We start from the raw sequence: 24,382 nt of genomic DNA, 5'->3' as shown, positions 1-24,382 counted from the left end.
AAGGGATGGCACTACCGTATAAATCAGAAGCATTAGTGAAATAAGCAGCATCATATAAGAACTCATATGTTTATTTAAAAGGATCTCAGATTCAGTTTCCACATTATGTTTCCCCAGGCATGGAAATATATACAATGAATACTTGGGACCATTTTTTCTTTTTTAATTGAGCATTATCAAGCATGGGGACCAGTCATTTGAAACCAGAAAATAGAGACTGAACAGTAATGTTTGAACACATCTAGGATTTCCTTTTAAACACATGCTCCAAGGAAAACAGTACTGAATACCAGAGGAACAGTTAAAAGAGGACATCACTGGAAGGGAGGTTGCACAGCAAGTCTGGCCCTGCTGTCTGATGCTGGGGTAGCATCTGCTCGCTTGGCCCCCTGTGTCCCTCAGGGAGGACAAGGGCTCAAGAACACAGAACAGTATCACCACTAGGACTGCCCAGAGCTGCTGCAAACATCCAAAAGGCTTCACTTTAAGAGTTCTTTAGAGGCTTCCCTGGTGATCCAGGGGCCGCTCCCAATGCAGGGGCCTGGGTTCCATCTCTGGGCAGTGAACTAGACCCCATACACTGCAAGTAAGAGTCTGCAGGCCGCAAGTAAGACCCCATGTGTGGCAACTAAGACCTAGTGCAGCTAAAAAATAAAAAGGCCTAAAAGTTCTTTATAAAATGTTATGCTTCTACTAAGCAAATAGTAAGAAATATGTGTGTTAGTTGCTCAGTTGTGTCTGACTCTTTGTGACTCCATGGACTACAGCCTTCCAAGTTCCTCTCTCCATGGAATTCTCTAGGCAAGAATACTGGAATAGGTTGCCATTCCCTTCTCCAGGGGATCTTCTCAACCCAGGGATTGAACCCAGGTCTCCTGCATTGCAGACAGATTCTTTACTGCCTGAGCCACCAGGGAAGCCCAAGAAATATGTAGACTGGAATTCTATTAATAAAAACAGGTGCCATTAGAAAGAAAATAACCTACTAGGTTAATTTATTTTCATTATTGTGATTCTCCTTTGGAATTAAAAATAGAGTACTTCTGAGAAACTGACAAAGCTGTGATTTATCTTAATAAAAGACTTCTTATGGAGATCTTGAAACCTGTTTCCTGAAAGAAATGAGTTATAAATATATTTCTTAAGCCTGATGGCAAAGCTTCTAATGACAGAATTCATCTCCTATGCAGCTGAATGAATCCCTGTTTTTAAACAACAGAATGAAACAATTCGTTGAGTGCAGCAGCTATGAGGTTACTGTTACAGCTCATAGTAGGCAGGATGGATCAAAGTAACTCTTTTTGCTTTTTTTCCCTACAGTTAGTGAAAATCCAGTAAATCCTCTCTTAAATTTACTTAGAACTCTTTAAGGCATTTTGTAATATTAAAAAAAATATATACTTCACAAGTATTTAGACCACCAAAGCATCTTAATTTTCTTACTATCTTATTTTCTAAGTATCACAGAAAGCCCAGTCTAATACAAACATTTTAAGTTTTACACAGAAAACAAGTGTGGCCATTCCTACAGCAGGAGAACTAGAGAGTGTGGTCAGGATGCCTGAGTCAGCGCAGGGCTGAGGGCCCTGAAACCCAGGCAAGAGTCACAGGTGTGCACAGATGCCAAGGATGTTGCCCCAGCTCAGGATTCAGGGCAGTTGTGCCCCGAGGGCTTTCAAAGAGAAATCTTAGTTTTCCGTACTTCCCTTAGAAGTGGAAATGGGGCTGAGAGCAAGGACTCTGTACGGAATAACCTGGGAGTGCTGCAGGGGACCCTGTTGCCCTAGGACTCCCCACCGAGGCCAGAGCTTCCTCCACCCTACTGGTTCAGGCTCTGGATATGAACGTGACCGATGGGGCAAGTGGTTCCTGTGTCCCTAGACTCTTGGCTGTGCACACGGCTGAGCTAGGAGCTGGGCCCTGGGCACCAGACAGCTGAGAGGATTCTCAAAGTCAGGTGCAGAGGAATTTTGGAAAAGCAGCTCCCGGGCCAGGTGGCTCTGTTCCAGGTTAGTCTCCCTGGGATGTGCTTGCTTGGAAGCAGGAGATGTGGGCACTTTTGGGCAGCTCTGCAAGCAGGCCTATCTATCCTAAGCCTTCTAGCAAATGCTGCTCCCAAATGCCAGTTCTCTTTCAACAAAACTCTGACAATGACAAGACTTTCCCCCCACACTTTAGGCAGGAAAAAAGAACATGTCCCTGGAGGTGAGCTGGCAGAAGTAAGAGGAAAAATACGGAGGGAAGCGGGGATGGAGAGGCCCCAGTCCCCTCCTGCTCAGGCCTTCCTCCAGGCACTGGGGATAGTCCACGAGCTCCAAGTGCGAGCCTGCTGATAACCCCCATCCCTTCTGCCTCCCCCCTCAGTCAATGATTCCTAAAATTTCTTAAACTGAGTAGGAAAGAGAAGTTCATTACATAACTAGATACTAAGTGAAAAGGCACAGTGGTGATAACATTTCAAATAACAAACAAAAATGATCTACAGGTCCAATTTGGAAAGGAGAAGGGGATAGGACCTCCTTCACAAAGGGATTTCCTGATAGCTCAGTTGGTAAAGAATCCGCCTGCAATGCAGGAGAACCTGGTTTGATTCCTGGGTCGAGAAGATCCCCTGGAGAAGGGAAAGGCTACCCACTCCACTATTCTGGCCTGGAAAATTCCATGGACTAGTCCCTGGGTCTCAAGGAGTCTGACACAACTGAGTGACTTTCACTTCACTTCACAAATGGAGAAAGCAGCCTGGTGAACAGGGAAGAAGCCAGGGCTTGGCACTTGAGTTTAACTTCCAGTGAGGATGGGGATGGGGGTCTGTGGATGGTGGGCAGAGATATAAGTCTTGCAAGATTTATGAAGATGATTTCTTTCTAATGTGGCTGTTGTGCCCTTGATTAAGTGAAAAGTGAAAGTGAAGTCACTCAGTCGTATTCGACTCTTTGCAACCCCATGGACTGTAGCCTATCAGGATTTTCTGTCCATGGGATTTTCCAGGGAAGAGTGCTGGAGTGGATTGCCATTTACCTTCTCCAGGGGATCGTCCCAACCCAAGAATCGAACCTGGGTCTCTCACATTGCGAGCAGATGCTTTACCGTCTGAGCCACCAGAAAAGTCACAATTAAGGGTATTCCTTAATCAAGACTTTACCTTGTTAGTCTCCCAACAGAAACAAAGGCCATAGATACACTGCTGTTGTCATTCAATTGAAAGGGAAGGGAGCCACTCCTCTAACACGGAGCAGTAATAATCCAGTCTAAGTGAGTGTCCCAGGAGCCCCGTTCAAGCATCAGGTCGGGAGCAGAGAAGAGTCTTCCAACCACGGGCTGAGAGCAGTGCTCTCCTCCCTCACCAGCTTAGCAGAGTCACCTGGACTGTTCGGTCTTAAAAATAATGCTAGCTTTCCTTCTTTCTAGTCTCTCCACTTTTTGTGATGCTGTTTTTTCAAAACCACTGTAAGTGGTGAGAGAAGAGTTTTCATTATCACATGGTTTGTTTTTGTTCATGTTATCTTTGTTTAGGTTGCTGACTAGAAGTTGCAGTTCAAAGATACCAAAGATGTCATCTGAAAAAATTTTACTTCCTTTTATAGTTCTCTATTGGCAGCCTATTAATTTCAGTGAAAATATTTTAATCCGAAAGAGCGGGGAGGGGCTCTGGACGGAGGCTGGGTGGGGGCGGGGGTGCGGCTCCAGGAGTCAAGCAGGTATAGACGCCTAGTGGACTGAGTCCTGGCTCGGCCTGTCCTTCTTTATAACCGCGATGATCACACACCCATACACCCACAAACATCCTGAAAATACAGTAGAAACAATCAACCACAATATTTCTTATGACTACAGGTGAAAAGAACTTAAGTGTTGTCAGGGACATATTTCTGAATTTGAGTTGGATTTCTGAACTTTAACGCTGACAGTCTGACTCAGAGAGAAAAGCAACCATATCCGCGCGTCCAGGGGTGACGGATGACGCAGTTAGAACAGCTCACAGCGACTTCGATTCTTCTGACCAGACTTCACAGGAGCCCCAGAACTCTGTGGGACAGGTCTGTGGGACCTGCCTTGGGAGGCCGGGCTGGCGGAAGGCACCTCTGTGCAGCCCACACCACATGCGCCACTCAGCGCGCAGAGCGAAAGGGGAGTCTGCCACTTAGTCAACAAGACCCACTCAACTTTGGGGACTGTTCATAGTCTAGAGTCCAAGATTCCATGACAATTAGATATATATGTTTTGTGCTTATGCTCTAAAAGCTGCAAATATATTCCTCTCACGAGTATAAGGCCAATAAGCAGAGATGATGTACATCAGCGTTTTCTGAAACTGTTATTGTGGAGAAGAGGTGAGTCCAAAGAGATGGATCATTTCTTCATAAGAAAAAACATTCAAGTTATCAAGTTAATCCCCTAGATTCAGGATCTATTTGATAACTGTCTAATGTCCTATAAATGTAGGACATTATATGGATGCGGAGAAGGCAATGGCACCCCACTTCAGTACTCTTGCCTGGAAAATCCCATGGATGGAGGAGCCTGGTGGGCTGCAGTCCATGGGGTCGTGAAGAGTCGGACACGACTGAGCGACTACACTTTCACTTTTCACTTGCATGCATTGGAGAAGGAAATGGCAACCCACTCCAGTGTTCTTGCCTGGAGAATCCCAGGGACGGGGGAGCCCGGTGGGCTGCCGTCTATGGGGTCGCGCAGAGTCGGACACGACTGAAGCAACTTAGCAGCAGTAGCAGCATATGGATGAGCTACCGCAGGAAGAAACAGCTGTTTCTTAGGTTTGGAAAAGCTGTAGGTAAGGAAAGATGGGTCCAGAGGACAAGGCTGTGCACTTACTTCAAGGCAAAGGAAACAAAAATATCACACACACACACACATCTCAGAATAACCTCCTGAGGTACATATTGTTGTTACCCAACTTTAACCATGAAGAAACTGAAACTTAAAACGGTCAAATTACTCACTCGTGGTCAGAGTGAGTGGCAGATCCAGCCAGACACAGACAACACCTCCTTAGCCCAAGCTGTAAGCCTTGCTCTGTATGGCCTCCTCACAAGGCAAATGCACAGGACGATGAAAAACACGGCCACCAAAATCTTCCTCTAGTTATTAACATGAACATAGTTATTTACACTTATGCATTTATATTTACCATATATTTACATTCATTATAGTAATTTATATTTATTATTTGCTTTTATTTCTGTTTATTTAGAAATATTTGATTCTGAAAGGCTGAATCTCCTAGAACTCTGAATATATAAAATGTGACAGGTTAAAATAAGTTTTGACAAAAGAAAGTACCCAGAAAAACGGGTGCATGTGCTTTACCAGATCCTGGAGATTTCAGGTTCAATCTCTGGGTCTCCCACATTGCAGGCAGATTCTTTACTGTCTGAGCCACTAGGGAAGCCTGATCCTGGAGAGGAGTAGTCTAACCAGACAAATTCTGAACCCTATTCTAGGAAACATATTAATGGAAACACAATGGGCTACAGTGTTTATTTTTGAAAAAGGAAAGCATATAAGATCATCCAGAGAAAACAAAACTATAACCACATTTTCTTGATTCTAATATATGGGAAGAATTCTTGATGTGGCTGTCTACATAAGGGATGTGAACTGTAGTTAGTAAAAAGGCAAAAATACAGAAGACAGAAACTTTTCTATTAGGCTTTTTGTTTGTTTACACAAATCTTCACTATAAACAGACTAATTTTAAGCTTTAACTCAGTGAAGGCATTTGTGAGGAGAGGCAAGTCAGCACACACTTGGAGTGTGTAGTGCCCTTGCTTTTTGGTGATGTAACCTGACAGAGGGCTACAACTCTGAGAAACCTACAAGGACCGTGAGCACATATTTCCCCTGTTATCTCAGATCATGGTGGTCTTACCCAAATGGCAGCCAGTAGGTGCTCAGAGTCTCTGACAAGTGTTGAAAACGCTGACATTCTGTGTTGCTGAACATGGGAGATGCATCTATTTTAGAGACTAGATGATTAAACAATAAGGTTCACACTCTATTGTGTAAATAAGACCCTGAATTATATTCTGTCAAACCAGATCATCTTCTCCTGTTCTTTCATAAGAAATTTACTGTGGTCTCAGAAAGTTCAGAAATCTGGAAGATGCCATTTAGAGCTTTTAAAAATGCTTGGATGATACATTTTAAACATTCACTGAAAATAGGAATATTTGTATTCATAAATATGTTGGTACTTTAAAGCCCTGATAACATAGTTTTCATGGTTAATTTAAAATCTCTTGGGACTTCCCTGGTGATCCAGTGGTTAAGAATCTGCCTGTCAACGCAGGGGACATGGGTTGGATCCTTGGTTTGGGACGATACCACATGCCAATGAGCCAACTAAGCCCGTGCAGCACAACTACTGAACCCACAGGCTCTTGGGCCTGTGAGCTACAGCTGCTGAAGCCTGCACACCCTGGAGCCTGTGCTCTGCAACGAGAAGCCACTGCAATGAGAAGCCCGGGTGCCACGGAAGACTTGCCCCTGCTCACTACAACTAGAGAAAGACTGAGCACAGTAACCAAGACCCAGGCCAGCCAGGAAACAACAACAACAAAAAAACCCTCTCATAAAAAAAAAAAAAAAAAAAAAAAAGAGCTTGCTTTTCTCATGGCTTTTGTAGTGTCCTTGTTCAGTCGCTCAATCATGCCCTACTCTTTGTGACCCCGTGGACTACAGCACTCCAGGCTTCCCTGTTCTTTGCCATCTCCCAGAGTTTGCTCCAAATTCATGTCCATTGAGTCAGGGATGCCATCCAGCCATCTCATCCTCTGTCATCGCCTTCTCCTGCCTTCAATCTTCCCCACCATCAGGGTCTTTTCCAATGAGTTGGCTCTTCACATCAGGTGGCCAAAGTATTGGAGCTTCAGCTTCAACATCAGTCCTTCCAGTGAATATTCTGGGTTGATTTCCTTTAGGATTGACTGCTTTGATCTCCTTGTGTCCAAGGAACTCTCAAGAGTCTTCTCCAGCACCATAGTTTGAAAGCATTAATTCTTTCATGCTCAGCCTTCTTTATGGTCCAACTCTCACATCCATACATGACTACTGAAAAAACCATAGCTTTGACTATATGGACTTTTGTCGGCAAAGTGATATCTCTGCTTTTTAATACACTGCCTAGGTTTGTCATAGCTTTTCTTCCAATGAGCAAGCATCTTTTAATTTCATGGCTGCAGTCACCATCTGCATTGATTTTGGAGCCCAAGAAAATTGGAATTCTCCAGGCAAGGATACTGGAGTGAGTAGCTACTCCCTTCTCCAGGTGATCTTCCCGACACAGGGATGGAACCCAGGTCTCCTGCATTGCATGAAGAGTCTTTACTGTCTGAGCCACCAGGGAAGTCCCCAAGGACTATTAGACATAGACATAGACTATAGACAGAGAGTTTATCACGTTTCCTCCCGTGACACTCAAAAGAGATTACATCAGGGCTATTTATACCACAATGGTTTGGAATTATGTGCGAGAAAGATGTGGGCAATACAAGGCAGGAGCGCATCTAGGAAACATACATATTAAGGGAGAACAAAACCACAGTTTTATCCTCTACTGGATTATTCCTTTCAGGCTAAAAATATGCTGTTGATTCCTCCATAAAAAAAAAAAAAAAATCCTTCACTCCTTCCCTCTCCAGCAAGACCTTCTTTCTCTGCTGACCTCCGAGTGTAATGGCTCCTCCAGAAAGCCACCCATCATCCTCTTCTCCTGCACCCATCTAACCAGGCGTCTGTCATTGACTACCTAATGGTGCCTGCCTTTGTGAAGACACTGATTCCTCCTGCTCCCGCAAGCACCACAGCATGTCATATGGTTCTGGTTTACGCCCTTCTGCTGGAAGCCTCTTCCACATGGTCCACCAGGCTCCACGATCTGGCCCATCACCCCTCTGTGTAGTCATCTTCCACCTCTTTCCTCCTGCTCACTCTGTTCAGGATGCTCACTGCATCTGCCTCCCTCAGGCTTTGCAGTTGCCACTCTCCCTGGCTGGAATGTTCTATCTCCATAGCCCCTGCTTTATTCCTTCACTTCCTTCAAGTCCCTGTTTACCCATCACTTCTCACAGAATACTGTCTGACAGGCCCACATATACTGCCGTACCTCCTTCAACTCTCTCTTCCCTTTCCCCTGAGTCCCCAAAGGATAGGGCAGGCCTCTTTCATCACTGAGCATTAACACAGGACACCTTCATTCCCCTCTGAGCCTTAGTTTTCATGTTGTCAAGTGTAACCTCTGGACAACACGATGGCTCATGCTGGGAGAGTGCCACTTGCCCTTTGAGTAAATGCAGAGTGTCCAGGGCTTGGTGGGGGAGTGGGGGAGAAAGCTGGTGGATTATCCGGAAAATGTCAGCATTGCTCAGTAAGATAAAATGGCAGATGAAACTGATTAAAGTTTTCAAACTTAGAAAGATACTCAAAGTATCGGGGATCCTGGGTGTTTTAATTACTGATTTTAATAAACAAACAAAACACCCAGAAGCAAAATAAATCAAAATAGAATGAAATAAAATAAAATGTCACCTAAGACAACATTCAGAAAGAGCAAGCATGAGTTGGTGCAGTCACCATGGAGAACAGTATGGAGATTCCTCAGAAAAACAGAGGTACCAGAAGATCCAGCAATCCCACTCCTGGGCATAGATTCAGAGAAAACTGTAATTCAAAAAGATACGTGCACCCCAATGTGCACCCAAACAGCAGCACTACTTACAGTAGTCAAGACATGGAAACAACCTAAATGCCCACAGACAGATGAATGGGGAAAGAAGATGTGGTACATATATATTCAATACAAGGGAGTTTTACCATTCTCTAGGTCCATCTAGGAACATGGATGGGTGAATCCAGGGATGGGTGAATCCATACTAAGTGAAGTAAGTCAGATGGAGAAAGACAAATATCATATGATATCACTTATATGTGGAATCTAAAATAAGACTCAAATGAACTTATATATGAAACAGAAATAGAGTTACACAAAGAACAGACTTGTGGTTGCCAAGGAGGGGGCTGGAGGAGAGATGAAGTAGGAGGTTGGGACTAGCAGATGCAAACTATTATATATAGAATGGAAAAACAACAAGGTCCTAGTGTATAGCACAGAGAACTGTATAGCACTGAGAATATATATCTCAGGATATATATTCAATATCCTGAGATAAATCATAATGGATATATGTATGACTGAATTACTTTGCTGTACAGCAGAAATCAGTACATTATAAATCAGCTGTACTTCAATTAAAAATTAAAAAAGAGGAAGCAGAAAAAAAAATCCAAATTTGAGTTGGATATGGAATTATAATATGCAGATAAGAAATATTATGCAGGATAATAACTTTGATGATGGTGATGACAACCATGGTGCTGATGATCTGAAGGTCCTTTTAAGGAGGAACAAATTATAAACAAGAGCTTTCCACAGAAACTAAGGGGAGCCTAGACTGGAGGACACTTATTTGCCACGATGGCTGTTCATGTGGACGGCTGAATAGACTAGCAATGCCCTTGTCCAAGGCCGTGCTGCGCTCCCACGGCCAGTTCCACAGCACCAGGATGGCCCGTCCTCACTGAGGGCCCGCTGGCTAGGAAGCACCATGTACAAGGTCTGTTCTTGCCTCAGGAAACGTCTGCTTTCTTCACAAGGGCTCAGACTTCCTCTTCTGACCTAGCAGTTGCCCATGGTTCACGTTTCTAAGCCTGTTTATATGAGTAAAAGCAAAGATCTTGAGCAGCGACCTGGTCAGTGGCCCATGGAGAGGGGTCCTAAGTGAAGATTCAGAGGCCAGGCAAGGGCCCAGTGGGCGGTAGATGGGGACATTCTGGTGAGAGGGTGGAGGCCCAACAAAACAGAAGTGAGAGATGGGGCTTTACCTCAGAGCAAAGTCGAACATATTTCTTCCCCCTTTTATTTATTGTAAGCATTATCATAGCCACTCTTTGTTCCTAAGGATTTTTTTTTTTTATTTGAACAGAGGTAATTTATTTTTTTTTCAATTAAAAATAATTTTTTCTTTTATTATTATTATTTTTTTACAGTCATGTCACAATTTTTTTTTTTTTTTTGCTTTACAATATTGTATTGGTTTTGCCATACATCAACATGAATCCGCCACGAGTGTACACGTGTTCCCCATTCTGAACCCCCCTCCCACCTCCCTCCCCATACCATCCCTTTGGGATTCCTTCTCCATTAGAACCACAGATTGAGAAAACTTGGACAATCTGACTCCTCTCATGGAGATTATGTCTGAAAAAAGTTTATTTGGAATAGACGACTCATTTCAGATCACATACACACATATTACCTATTTTGTGAATGTGTGTGTTTTAAGATTTCCTGAATCTAAAGTTTATACAGAGAAATACTGCTCATTTAATCCCTACAGAGTCATTATTTAAATAGATGGAGATCTTTTAAATTTTGGAATAAACTCTGCTACTTGTTTTCCTACAAATTTGTGCCAGCAGATTTATCTCTCAAATTTTGATTTAGCTCATTTAGTCATATTAGTAGTTGAAAGACTTGGTTTCCTTGAGTATATCTCCTGAGCACAGGGGAAATGGCCAGGAGTGGACCAGGCAGGAAGGAAAGTAACCAACATATGATTTCAAAACTGTGACCAGCCTGAACAGATTGCTGAGGACAGGTGGGATGTTCAATTGTGGTCCATGATTAGGCCTAGTGGCTAATGTGAGAAATTCTATTTACTTGATTTAAAAAAAAATAGCTTTATTAAGATATCATTAACATATTATTAAATGTGCACTTAAAGTGGACAGTTCACGGGACTGAACAGGGAATTCCCTGGTAGTCTAATGGTTAGGACTCAGAAGTGTTACTGCTGAGGGATGGGCAAGGATGAGGGGACTAAGACCCCACAAGCCACATGATGTGGCCAAAAAACAAACAAATAACAAAACAAACCAAACAACAGAAAAACCCATACCCCACACCCCACAAGGCTGTGCAGCTGTCTATTCTTAGAACATTCCACCCACCAAAGGAATCTTATCAGAGGTCAATTCCCATTCCTTTCTGCCCCTAGCCCTCAACAAGGGCTAATCTACTTCCAGATCCTATATAAATACTTGCCAATTTTGGGTGTTTCATATATATCGAATCACACCATAAAGTCTTCTTCTGTGACCATCTTCTTTCGCTTAGCACAGCATTTTGAAGGCTTACCCATGTTATAGCACATATCAGTGCTTCATGTCTTTGCATCGCTGAGTGCTATTCCATTGTAAGGATGTGCTGTATTTTATCTATCCACTCATCTGCTGATGGACATTTGAGTTTGTTTCTGGCGTTCAGATGTTATGAGTAATACTGCTGTGTGTCCTTGTCCTTGTCCTCGGATCCCAGGAGGGAGCTGTGGACCTCATGGCAACTCTAGGCTGACCTTTTAAAAAATATTTTGGCCATGTCCTTCCAGGATGTGAGAGTCACAGACATTCAAAATTAAGGTTGATGTCTTATAACAGTTGCTTCTTAAGCGTTAATCAGACTTCAGCAGCAAAACCAGTGAGTTAGCTGCTCTTTGTCGAATAGAATGGCCAGCATGGCTGGGTCTACTGCTGCCAGCAGCCTCACATCTGTTGTAGAGACTAACGCCTGCGACTTGGAGACGCTCCTGCCCACCCCCTTCTCTCACACCTAGCTTCTGAATACCCATTACTGACCCCGTGATTCCAAACTTTTAAAATTTATTTTTAATTGGAGGATAATTGCTTTACAATGTTGTGTTGGTTTCTGCCATAAACAATGTCAATCAGCTATAAGCATACACGTGTCCCCTCCCTCTTGAACTTCTCTCCCACCCCCTACTCCATCCCACCTCTCTAGGTTGTCACAGAGCACTGGACTGAGCTCCCTGTGTTATACAGCAACTTCCCACTAGCTACCTATTTTACATATGATTTACATACATATCTTTCAATGCTACTCTCTCATCGCTTTCTATTTCTCTCAGCTCCCCACTGCTCCACCAGGTCTGAGTGTTCAGTGCCAAGCAGACAGGAAGAAGGATGTTTGGCCAGTGGGCTCCTCTGCTTGGAGGGCTCAGAGCCAGTCAGGAAGATGCCACAAGGGGTGACTGGTGGGGCCCCTGAATTCTAACATGTTTCACTACCTAAAAAATCCAGACTCCAGTGAAGTCCATACAAACCTAAGAATTTAGTTTTAGACAAATCTGGCCCTCCTCTTCCCACAGGTTATAACCATCACATTGAGAGGCTCCTAAAGAAATTGAAAATGACTCCCCAAATAATAGCTTGCTGGTAAAGGAATAGCTTACTTTAGGAATTATTTTCAGTTCACTGTTGTTTAGTCACTAAGTCATGTCCAATTCTTTTGCGATCCCATGGACTGTAGACTGCCAGGCTCCTCTATCTGTGGAATTTCCCAGACACTGATACTGGATTGGGTTGCCATGTCCTCCTCCAGGGTATCTTCCCAACCCAGGGATTGAAACTGTGTCTCCTGCATTGACAGGGGGGTTCTTTACCACTGAGCCACCAAGGAAGCCCATTTTCAGCTCTTATAAACTCCATAATATTATTTCTAATGAGTAATTTTTAAATATCTTTACTCGATGTACCATATTTTGATCCAAATATGTTTTACTACAAACTTTGCTAATACATCAAAAAACTTTTAAGCAAATGCTAAAGAGAAATTAATAATTGCTCAGATACCTTCATAAGTCTCTACAAACTCACCAGAAATGTTTAAATCCTTTTTCAAAGCAAAAAATGTCTGTGGACAAGCTCGAACCAGAACCTTTCAGGGTGAGATTTTTTCATTTTTGAACTTTTGAACTTTGAGAAAGGATTTTCCCAAAATTTAAAAACATCTCTTGAAACATGATAAGATAAAGAAGCAAGTGCAGTGACTTTTTTCCATCTAACCTTTGCCTTAGAGTTTTACATCATTTTTGGAGAATTAAGTTTTAGAAAATAAATTTTCTGATATCCACAGTCTCAGATCTTTTCTTAGCCATGGCTTTTTGTAAATCATTTTAGAAGAAAGAAAGGGGGAAGTTTGCTTTCCTGATCTCTAAAATCTGGTTAACATAAGCTTGTCACGAAGCAGCTGAGACAGACTTTTCTGACCTCCAAAGTTACTCCAGTCAGGAACTCAAGATAATGTGTGTGCAGAGGGTCCACTTCCTGTCACCTCTTGCTGCCTCTCCTGGTCCACAGCATCACACCTTTCACCTGGGCCACCTCAGTTACTCCCAGCTTGTTTCTCAATACCATGGTCCCCCATTTCCTACACACTTGGCCCAACCGTCTCTTCTGTGCAAGAATCGCATCAGGTCATTCCCTTTCAAAAGCCCTGCGAGAACTTTTACTGTACCCACGATAGAAGTCAGTCTGTTTGCATGACTGCAAGGGCCTGAATGGTCAGGCCCCTGCCTGTTCCCTCAGATTCATCTCATGACCTGGAGAGCAGTCAATCTTTTCTGTCAGGCTCCGTGACCTTCCCACACCTCTGCCAGCCAGGCTCACCATCCTACCCCTCACCAGCCTCAAGTTCTTTAGGTGTTAGCATAAATGTTGCCTCTTCAGAAAGGCCTCCTCTGACCACATTTTCTAAATGAAACTCTTCTGCTTTTCATTCTGCAAAATTGGTTCACTCTTTACTTTCCTTATAGTGCTAATTTCAACCTATAATTTAAAAATGTGTGTGTTCACTTTTTTATTGTCTGCCTCTCTCACTAGGGGGTAAGATATACATGGCCAGGAAATTTGCCAAGCACACAGTAGGATGTAAATATTTTCTGTATTAATAAATTCATGTATTTAATTGCCTATTATATCTTAATGCATATGAATTACTCCTTTAATGAGTGTACGTCATATTCCTTACACATTCCCAGGCTCCATTGGCCACTGTTCTGTCTTGTCCTTTTCCAGCCAAGGCGTCTGCTACAGGGATCAGAACTAGGAGAAAGGTTTTGTTATGGGTCATTTCTCTAGAAACTGACGCCTGAATTAAAGGGGTAAGTGGTTGGCCAACTTCACGTACAGTGCTGAGTGGAGGTCCAAGAGGCAGCTCCACTTAGGTGTCCAACAAACACATGATTACAGAACAATAAGTCTGTCTCTTTAGCTCAAGTTTATTTTTCATTGCTTTGAAAATGGTTGCTTCCTTCTACTCAGATGACATCCCATTTCAATCTGAAAGCACAGCTCATACGCATACAAATGATGGAAAAAGGAATGTTAGCACTGTACGAGGCACCTTCAGTTTAATGTGCGATATCCTAAGGTGGGGAACACAGACATTTTCCTCCAACCACAGACCGGTGGGGCTGAGACCAGATCCGACTGCCCCTCGCCTGTGCAGTGGGAGGAGTAGCTGCCCTTTCTCCTGGTTCCTCAGAGTAAATTAAACAAGCAAATTAAGTTAGACAGCACTTTAAGCACAACCCTTACTAATGCCATCACTGATTAACTAAAATGTCTCAAGCTGACTACAAATGAAATGGTGGCAGGCCTCCCTGCATGATGGGGCTTGAGGCCTGGCTCCTGGAGATTGGTCTCCGCGTCTAGGACACTCTCACCCCCAGGACCACCTGGTATGCTTCTAATCAGATCTGCGTCAACAGAATTCTGGAGGAACTGATCCCCCCTTGTTGCTTCCCCCGCCTGTCACACTGTACCAGGGCTAGGCTGTCAGCTCCGGAGAGACAGGGTCACCACCAAATGACCGAGGGTCTCCTGGGCCTGGAAACTCAACATGGAAGGAGACAATGACCACACGTCACACAACTGGACTCTGCCTAAAAACCAAGTCCAGCTATAACAGAGCATTTGCCGGCAATGAAGCTGTCTTGGGCACAACTGTCTCCCCCAGGACCATGGTCCCTCCATCACTGTGGAAAAGCATGTGTCAACAGAAGGGATATATTATATATATATATACACACACACACACGTATAGCTGATTCACTTTGCTGTATAGCAGAAACTAACACAACACTGCACAGTAACTACATGCCAATGCACATTATTTTAAATACAAAACAAAAAAAGAAGGAAAAGCACCAGTGCCTCCATCAGCCTGTACTAAGTCACCTAGCTCCTATCCCCCGAGCTCCCTTAGCCTCCCGAGTGGCCGGTGCTGCTGACGGCCCCCTGGGGATGAGATGGTCCCCGGGGTCCTCACACACGGACAATGTGCTTGGGCAGCACTCATGGCAGTCTGTCCCCATCTTCTGGATAGATCGAGCTGACATTTAAAAAAATTAGTTTTCATATTTTGTGTTGCTCAATAATAATGAGTCCAGATTTCTTTGGAGATGGACCTCTAATTAATAAGTGTACAAGCCTAGTTCCACATACATGAAAAAAATTTTTTCTGAATCAAGACAAAACCAATGGGTCAGCTGTCTAAAGCATCAAGGGGAGTAGAGCATAATTTAAAACCAAGAAAGGACAGGTCACTTCAGCATCTTCAAACAAAAGTTCATCCTTGGACTCAGAATCAAGACATTTTACCAACCAAGAAGGCAACTGCATCACAATAATGCCTTGCATTTACAGATATGTTCTTAACATGCCTTGTCAGAATGTCACATGACCTTGTGGGTCATCATAATCAGGAGGTCATTTATATTAAATGATGCACAACAGCCACTGAATATTGAGCATGGAGACACTGCCCTACATACTCTAATAACCTTGTTCAGTTATCGTCTCTCTGCAGGACAGCTATTACTGTCCCCACTTTGCTAACTCCAAAGCCATGCCTGTCTAGAGCTCAAGCCAGCAAGTGTGTGTGCATGCTAGGTCGCTTTAGTCATGTCCGACTCTTTAAGACCCCATGGACTGTAGCCCACCAGGCTCCTGTCCAAGGGATTCTCCAGGCAAGAATACTGCAGTGGGTTCCCATGCCCTTTTCCATGGGACCTAGCCAACCCAGGGATCAAACCTAAGTCTCTTACATCTCCTGCCTTGGAGGTGGATTCTTTACCACTAGTACTTACCTGGGAAGCCAATAAAAACTGGTTTGGAAATGCTTGTGTTTTCCACACCCCATTGATTAGAAAGACAGCAGACCTTTTCCCCATAGACTAGAAACTCACCATTTCAAGAAATATATCTATTAAATCATATAAGTCATCAGAAAAGCCCAAAATACATTACTACCACTCCATACTCAAACAACAATTAGTAATGATTTTTATAGACTATGTACAACCTTAAACTATTATTCAATGTAAACATTACAAATTAGAGCACGGAAAACTTGATCAGAAAGGAAAATTTCAACCATGCCATTAAAACATCTTTTGAGTTTAAGACATGCTAAGACATTCTGGTAATTACACAGGTTATTTTTAAAGGCTTAATAAATTAGGGCTAGTAGAGCATCATTTACTTGCTCCTCCCTAACTCCAGTGACGTTGCAAAGAAGGAGGTTGTCACTCACAGCAATCCTCCGCTCTGGCTGCAGGACTGCTGAACCAATCACAGTCCCCACAGAACCAACCTCTGGCACTGTGGCTGATCCAAAGATGAACACGACTCATCTGTAATTCCTCTCTGGGATTTCTCTAGAAGCTCGAGAATGCCCTCTCCTCCTGGGTTGGGAGAATGTGAGCCGAGGCCGGACTGATGGCCAGGGGCCCACCCTTAAAGAAACAGCCTGGCCTGGAAATTGTGCTAAAGCACAGAGCAATTGGAGGGAGGGAGCTGAAGGGCGAGAGAAGGTGAGAGTGCAGATGAGAGAGAGAAAGAGAGGAGAAGAGGGAGCACAGGAGGAGGAGAGGACACTGAAAAGACAGGTGGAGGGTGGCAGGTACAGACACATGTGACCAACGCCCCCACCCAACCCCAGGCTGCGGTTGGCATTTCTGCAGTGAGGCACCCACAGACACCTTCCATCCTGCCCTCCGGAGGGCTAAGGAGCTCTCTCACCTGCCATGGCTCCTCCACAGTCCTCTGTTCAGAGCAAACGAGCAGTGTGCACTGGACAGCTCCTGTCACCTGCCCGTTAACATCACTACGAGACAAAATGAAGTCACCTCCAGTGAGCCAAAAAGCCCACTGGATTTTTTTAAGCACAGGAGGAAGTATTAAAAAAGGGTCGGGTTGATTGTGTGAGATATTCAGTGAGCATGTCCAATGCCTAAAATCTCATAAATGGTGGAGTGTTGTCAACAGTTTCCTGGAAACCCAGCTCTATCTCAGGGACAAGGCCTTTGCCATTCCTGACGGTGAATGACTTGCTCCAGGCCAACATCATCTCCACGGGAGCCACTCAACACTTCTGGACAGGCCACGTGGTGAAGAGAGCTCAGATGAGAGACCCCCTGCGATCTCATGCCAGGACCTTAGCTGAGAATCCCTTGCTCTCTTATGTGCCCTCAGGCCCTCTCCACTCCTGCTCTGTCTGTGCCTAGCTCTCGCCATTTCCACTCTGTCAGTACTGAGGTAGGAGATAGCGGGCCTCTGGGCCGGACACCTGGTATTTGTCAAGTGGAGTATAATTCAAGCTTTGTTCTCACCCAGACACTCCAAGGACAAAGCTAGTGGTAAAAGCTGAGTTCTGCTAAAGCAAAGAGAAAAGGTGCCCACTCCTGAGGTCAAGGAAGACTTCCCTGTCTGCACATGTTCAGGAAGTCTTCTTTGGGGTTGAAAAGGGAAGGGACTCCACCCCATAATAAGTGTGAACATGCATCCATAGACCTCTATGGAGGGATACATCTGAGAAGAAAGTTGCACAGACATCTTTGGGAAGGTGCGTGGATCAGTCAGGTGTGAAGAAAGAAACAAGATAATTGGCCAAAGGTAAACAAAGACCTAGAAGGGCTGTCCCATATAAGTGATTTAAACACATCCAGACTATGTTCCTCCTCACTCACTCTGCACTCCTCTGCAGGTGTGTATCTCTGCCCTCCTTCTGAGCTGGATGAACAAACTGTTTTCCTGTGTGCTCTTCCCATACGTTGTGCTATGTATCTAATCATAAATGTTGGACCTGTTTTTATAGTTTTTGCCTCCTTGAAACAGTCTTGCTTACAAACAGGGGCAAGAGCCCAGGCCACTTTTGCTTCTCGCCTCTAGTCCCTGGTGGTCTAGTGGCTAGGACTCTTGGTTTTCATCCAGGTTCCCCAGGTTTAATTCCGGGCAGGGAACTAGGATCTTTCCCTCTGAGATCAGTATCATCCCAGCTCCTGTGCAAAGTGAAACACTGATCTTTCTATATTCTTTCCCAGTGTGACTGAGCCCCAGGCCCTTCCCAGGCTCAGGTCAGAGCTGAAAGGAGGCATGTGTGGAAGCAGTGAGCACCAGGGAGGGAGGCTGTCTGTGACATGCCAAAGTTATTCCTCACCATTTTCCAAACCGAGCAAGCCTTGGTCAGTGAAAAGCTGGAGACATCCACGTCTGAACAGTAGTCCAGATAGGCCCATGTTCACTCAGTTCTCTCTCCTGCCTCACCAACCTGGACTCCTGGCAAATGTCCTTTACAGTAACCTGGGTGATGCATCTTGAGGGAGAACAAGTTCACTGTCTCCAAATAGATGTTTACAGTGTTTCCCTTCCATTCAGACTGCTCTCTTTTCCATCCACTGGTCACCGAGGCAGACTTCCTGCTCTGATGTAGGTAATTCTATTAGTGAGAACAGTCCACTTGCTCAGCAAGTGTCAGCAATTAATCTCACCTGTAAGTAGATTGAGATCTACTTACAAGTGAAAACTAGGTGAGCCAGCATGGTTTTGTATATAAGCAAGACCAAAATGAAGATGATAAGAAAAAAATTGTGGAACTTTGTACTATGATCAATAAAGTTCCTTACGAGGTACGTTTTCTAAAGAAAAGTCCTTGTTAGGGTCAGGATGTGGGAAGTGCACTAATAGGCTCAGGATTAGGGTTTGGTTTCCCTTTTATTCTCCCTTCAGACCCCACAATTTGGGGACACGCTTCCCAACTTGGTAACAATGCACTTGTGTTAGCTTCAAAATCAAGGGACAGAGACTCTATTCGATGTACTTAAGAAGGGAAATTTCCCTTTATTTCTGAAGATATACTTAAGGAAATGTGATACAATATGATAAGAGTCTTGAAAATATCTCTTAAAAATATTGATCATCTTTTTCTTGGTGACACCTGGGGAAATTTTGATATGAATGATGAAATGTGTGACAATATCCCATGAATTGAGCAAAAGTTAAACCAAACTGATTCATCTTAAGGTTTTTTGGAAATGAGTGGGTCTGTCATCTCAGCAGGGTTCTTTCACTCCTCTGCTTGCCTGTCTGCTTCTGTGTGGCTTCCTGGTCTACCAGACAGTGGTCCTGGCAAACCATCACTCCAGCTGCCCTTTGCAGCATCACAGCCACTGTGCTGACCCTTCTTACTTGAACTCTAAGTACTGCCCAACCTCAGCACCCTCTTAGACTGGAAAGCCCAGGGTGAGGACCTAGTTTTTCATTCAGGCTGTGAAAGTTGGCAACCCCTAACAGGTCACACCGGAGAAAACACCAGTTTTAAAATGCCACTGTGTAAATGAAAAACACCTACTTTTCTCATAGAATGAGTTTGTTGTCTTTCTTCCAAAAGTCTTTAAAGTGAGAGCTGAATTCATGCCGGATACCGAAGAAAACGTTTGGGGACACTTCCTTCTCTCCAATTTTTGGTATCATGGAGAAATAGGCTGTCGTCTCCAAAAAGCTGTGAAAGCACACACACACACACACACACACACACACACACGTGTAAAAGCTATACTTACTTTCCAATATGGGGTATTCTTTCTCCATCCAAAGGCTGATTTCATTCAGGCAGTTACTATTACCAAGAGGACTCAACTCCTCAGGAACCAACAGGTATTCTCTTAAGGTTTCATGTTTGAGTTTTTGAACACAGATGTTAGCAGCAGATAAGAGTCCTCCATATACTGCTAACTATCCCTGGTCCATCCATTTTCAAAATTAATCACTATGCATCTGACCTATTTCAGAAATGAACCTGTAATCAAGTTGGGACATAAGCGAAGTTTATGTATACCTTTTTTCTAGACTCTAAACAAATGAAATATCAGCCCTATGCCCCTAAACTAACTACGTATATTGTATATGTTAGTTTAATACGTGTACATGTTATACAATATGTGTATTGTACTGCTTCTATACTATTTGACTTCCTATATTGCTGATGGGGGAAAAATCAACAGCCCTGGGAGATACTGACAGAGGCTGCCCTGAAGATCAGGGTAACACAGCTGAGTGGGTATGAGCAGGGCGGCCAGCATCCTGACAGTGGCAACAGTGCCCATCTCCAGAAGGTGCCATCAAGGCCGCCTCATATTACACGTACACGATGCTCAGAAGAGTTTCAAAGGGTTGACAGACAGCGCACAACTAGTAAATGGTAGATTTATGCTGCATCTTGACGTGGACCTCCCAGACTCCAGAAGTGTGCACTGTGTAAGCCATCCAGTCAATGGTATTTTGTGATAACACTCAGAACTAAGGCAAATGATCTAGATTTTTAAATACATAAATTTCAGGGGACAAAGTCTATTATAAACACTTAAAAGACACTGTCTAATTATAATGGCTTGAATTTCTTTATATCTTGTTCCAAACTGTAAGAAAATAAAATCATTTATTACATATATGAACTAATTGGAGTTTTGAAAAGAACCTGGGTATTTGATGAGATTAGAGATTATTATTATTGTTGGGGATGAAACTGCTGGTGGTTATTTTTTAAAGGGGATCTTTTTGAGACACATACTAAAATCTACATGAATGACATTATACCTGTTGAAGACTTGCTTCAAAAACAGTGTGGGAGGGGCAAGCGGGCAGGGGTATAGATGAAACCAATTCAGGAACTGCTGAAACTGGGTGATGAATGCATGATGATCACTGTACATTCTGTTTACTGCCTCTGAATCACAGTTAAGTTCTTCACCTGCATGGTGTTTAATTTACCTACCCCTGCTTCCTTTAGCAAAGTATCAAATCATTGTCTTCTATTTCTGGCATCCCAGATGTCTTATTATTGGATTTTCCTCTAGATTCTAAGAGCATATGCAGATTTCTGCATCTATAAATAATATTCTTTCAGCCATGCAGACTCATTGTAAGACACCATTATTTATATACAAATGTTATTTGTATTCAATGATCCCATGTCCTCACTCATTTTAAAATCTGGCTTCATAGACCACCATTCCACTACTTTTCTCTCAAGAGTCTCTGATCTACACATATAATTTTTAGCAATTTTCCCTCTCATGACCTAACGTAATGGAACCATTACTGTCTTGTTTACTTGAACTTGAAAGTGAGAAATTATTAACAGCTTTCTTTTGCTCCTTTAGGTTAAACTGGTGAAAACTGAATTGAATATATTCCATTTTCCCCTTATGAAAGTCTCAGGAGTTTACAGGAGACAGTTGACATAATGGTCACCTATTTCATGGCCTAACTTTGTATTAATTTTAGATTAAAAAAAAAAGTTGAAAAGATAATATAGAGAATTCCAATATAGCCTCCATTCAGCTTCTCCTAATATTAACATCTCACACAACCACTAAGAGATAACATTGAAAATGAGAGGATTCTCTTGTTAGGAGCCATTGCAAACCATCTGCTGAGTAAAGTGAGTGAAACTGTACAGATGAGTAGGGAGGACAGGTAAGGGTGGTCACCCCACTGTGGTGCTGGCCTGCTGACCCTAAGAGACACAGACAGACAGACACACAAAGGTATATATATTTAATTGAAGTATAGTATTGTGCTAATTTTAGGTATACATCATAGTGACCCAGTTATTTTTTCAGATTCTTTTCCATTATTCAGTTCAGTTCAGTTCAGTCACTCAGTCGTGTCTACCTCTTTGCGACCCCATGAATCGCAGCACACCAGGTATACATCATAGTGATCCAGTTATTCTTTCAGATTCTTTTCCATTATAGGTTATTACAAAATACTGACTATAATTTCTAAAATACTGACTATAAAGTAGGTCCTTGTTGCTAATCTATTTTATGCACAGTGGTTATGTCTGCTAATCCAAAACTCTAATTACTTACATTACATGTAAGTAAGATCATAAGAGTATTTGTGTTACTCTGCCTGACTGATTTCAATAGGTGTAATGTTCTCTAGTCATGTCTAGCTCTTTGAAACATGGACTGCAGCACACCAGGCTCCTGTTATTTACCATCTCCTGGAGTTTCCTCAAATTCATGCCCATTGAATCGATGATGCCATCCAACCATCTCATCCTCTGTCACCCCCTTCTCCTCCTGCCTTCAAACTTTCCCAGCATCAGCGTCTTTTCCAATGAGTTGGCTCTTAAAATCAAGTAGACAAACTATTGGAGTTTCAGCTTCAGCATCAGTCCTTCCAATGAATATTCAAGATTGGTTTCCTTTAGGATTGACTCGTTTGATGTCCCTGCTGTCCAAGGCACTCTTAAGAGTCTTCTCCAGCACCACAGTTCAAAAGCATCAATTCTTTGATCCAACTCTCACATCCATACTTCCGATGATTACTGGAAAAATCATAACTTTGGCTATCAGGCCTTTGTCAGCAAAGTGATGTCTCTGCTTTCTAATATGGTATCTAGGTTTGTCACATCTTTTCTTCCAAGGAGCAAGCGTCCTTTAATTTCATGGCTGCAGTCACCATCCACAGAGATTTTGGAGCCCAAGAAGATAAAAGTCTGTTACTGTTTCCACTTTCCACTATTTTCCCATCTATTTGCTACTGTTTCCACTTTACCCCCATCTATCAGGCGAAATAATGAGCTGGATAAAGCACAAGCTGGAATCAAGACTGCTAGGAGAAATATCAATAACCTAAGATATGCAGATAACACCACCCTTATAGCAGAAAGCGAAGAGGAACTACAGAGCCTTTTAATGAAGGTGAAAGAGTAAAATGAAAAAGCTGGCTTAAAACTCAGCATTCAAAAAACTAAATCATTGCATCCAGTCCCATCACTTCATTGCAAATAGATGTGGAAACAATGGAAAGAGTGACAGACTTTATTTTCTTGGGCTCCAAAATCACTGCAAGATGGTGACTGCAGCCATGAAATTAAAAGATGCTTGCTCCTTGGAAGGAAAGCTTTGACAAACCTATTGTGATAATCGCTCAGTGGTGTCCAACTCTTGGCGACTCCATGGACTGTAGCCCACCAGTCTTCTCTGTCCATGGAATTCTCAGGCAAGAATACTGGAGTGAGTTGTCATGCCCTTCTCCAGGTGATCTTCCTGACGTAGGGGATTGAACCAGGGTCTCCAGCATTACAGGCAGATTCTTTATCAGTGACAAACATAGACAGTGTATTAAAAAGCTGAGACGTTACTTTGCTGACAAAGGTCTATACAGTCAAGCTATGGTTTTTCCAGTAATCATGTGTGGATGTGAGAGTTGGACCATAAAGAAGACTGAGTGTCAAAAAACTGATGCTTTTGAACTGTGCTGTTTGAGGAGACTCTTGAGAGTCCCTTGTACTGTAAGGAGATCAAACTAGTCAATCCTAAAGGAAACCAATCTTGTATATTCATTGGAAGAACTGATGTTGAAACTGAAGCTCCAATATTTTGGCTGCCTGAAGCGAAGAGATGGCTCATTAGAAAAGACCCTGATGCTGGGAAAGATTGAAGGCAGGAGAGGAAGGGGATGACAAATGATGGGATAGTTGGATGGCATCACTGACTCAATGGACATGAGTTTGAGCAAGCTCCAGGAGATGGTGAAGGTCAGGGAAGCCTAGAGTGCTGCAGTCCATGGGGTCACAAAGAGTTGGACAGGACTGAACAACATTTGCCATGAGGTGATGGGACCGGATGCCATGATCCTAGTTTTTTGAATGTTGAGTTTTAAGTCAGCTTTTTAATTCTCATCTTTTACCCTCATCAAGAGGCTCTTGAGTTCCTCTTCACTTTCTTCCATGGGTGGTGTCATCTGCACATCTGTGGTTATTGACATTTCTTCTGGCAATCTTAGTTTCAGCTTGATCTTCATCCAGCCTGGGATTTTGCATGATTGTTCTGCATAAAAGTTAAATAAGCAGAGTGACAAATACAGCTTTGATGTACTCCTTTCCCAATTTTTAATCATTTTGTTGTTCCATGTCTAGTTCTAGCTATTGCTTCTTGACTTGCATACAGGTTACTCAGGAGACAGGTAAGTTGTTCTGGTAACCCCACCCCTTTAAGAATATCCCAGTTTGTTGTGATCCACACAGTCAAAGACTTTAGCATACTGAATGAACCAGAAGTAGATGTTTTTCTGGAATTCTCTTGCTTTTTCTATGATCCAGTGGATGTTGGCAATGTGATCTCTGGTTCCTCTGCCTTTTAAAAATCCA

The 24,382-nt window shown here is 43.1% G+C and overlaps 1 protein-coding gene across 1 annotated transcript in view; it reads right to left on the bottom strand.

Annotated features, from left to right (window-relative positions):
• The window catches only part of LOC129654693 (formin-2-like), a 77,013-nt gene that overhangs the window by 1,926 nt on the left and 50,705 nt on the right, over window positions 1–24,382 (bottom strand). Inside the window, 1 exon segment of the mRNA XM_055584217.1 lies at window positions 19,568–19,717. Within this exon segment, the coding sequence (XP_055440192.1) occupies window positions 19,568–19,717 (150 nt within the window).

This window comes from Bubalus kerabau, chromosome 1 (genome assembly GCF_029407905.1).
Source record: "Bubalus kerabau isolate K-KA32 ecotype Philippines breed swamp buffalo chromosome 1, PCC_UOA_SB_1v2, whole genome shotgun sequence".
In the NCBI taxonomy this organism is placed as follows: domain Eukaryota; kingdom Metazoa; phylum Chordata; class Mammalia; order Artiodactyla; family Bovidae; genus Bubalus; species Bubalus kerabau.
Note: the sequence above shows the minus strand (reverse complement) of the source record. Positions and strands in the feature narration are given on the sequence as shown.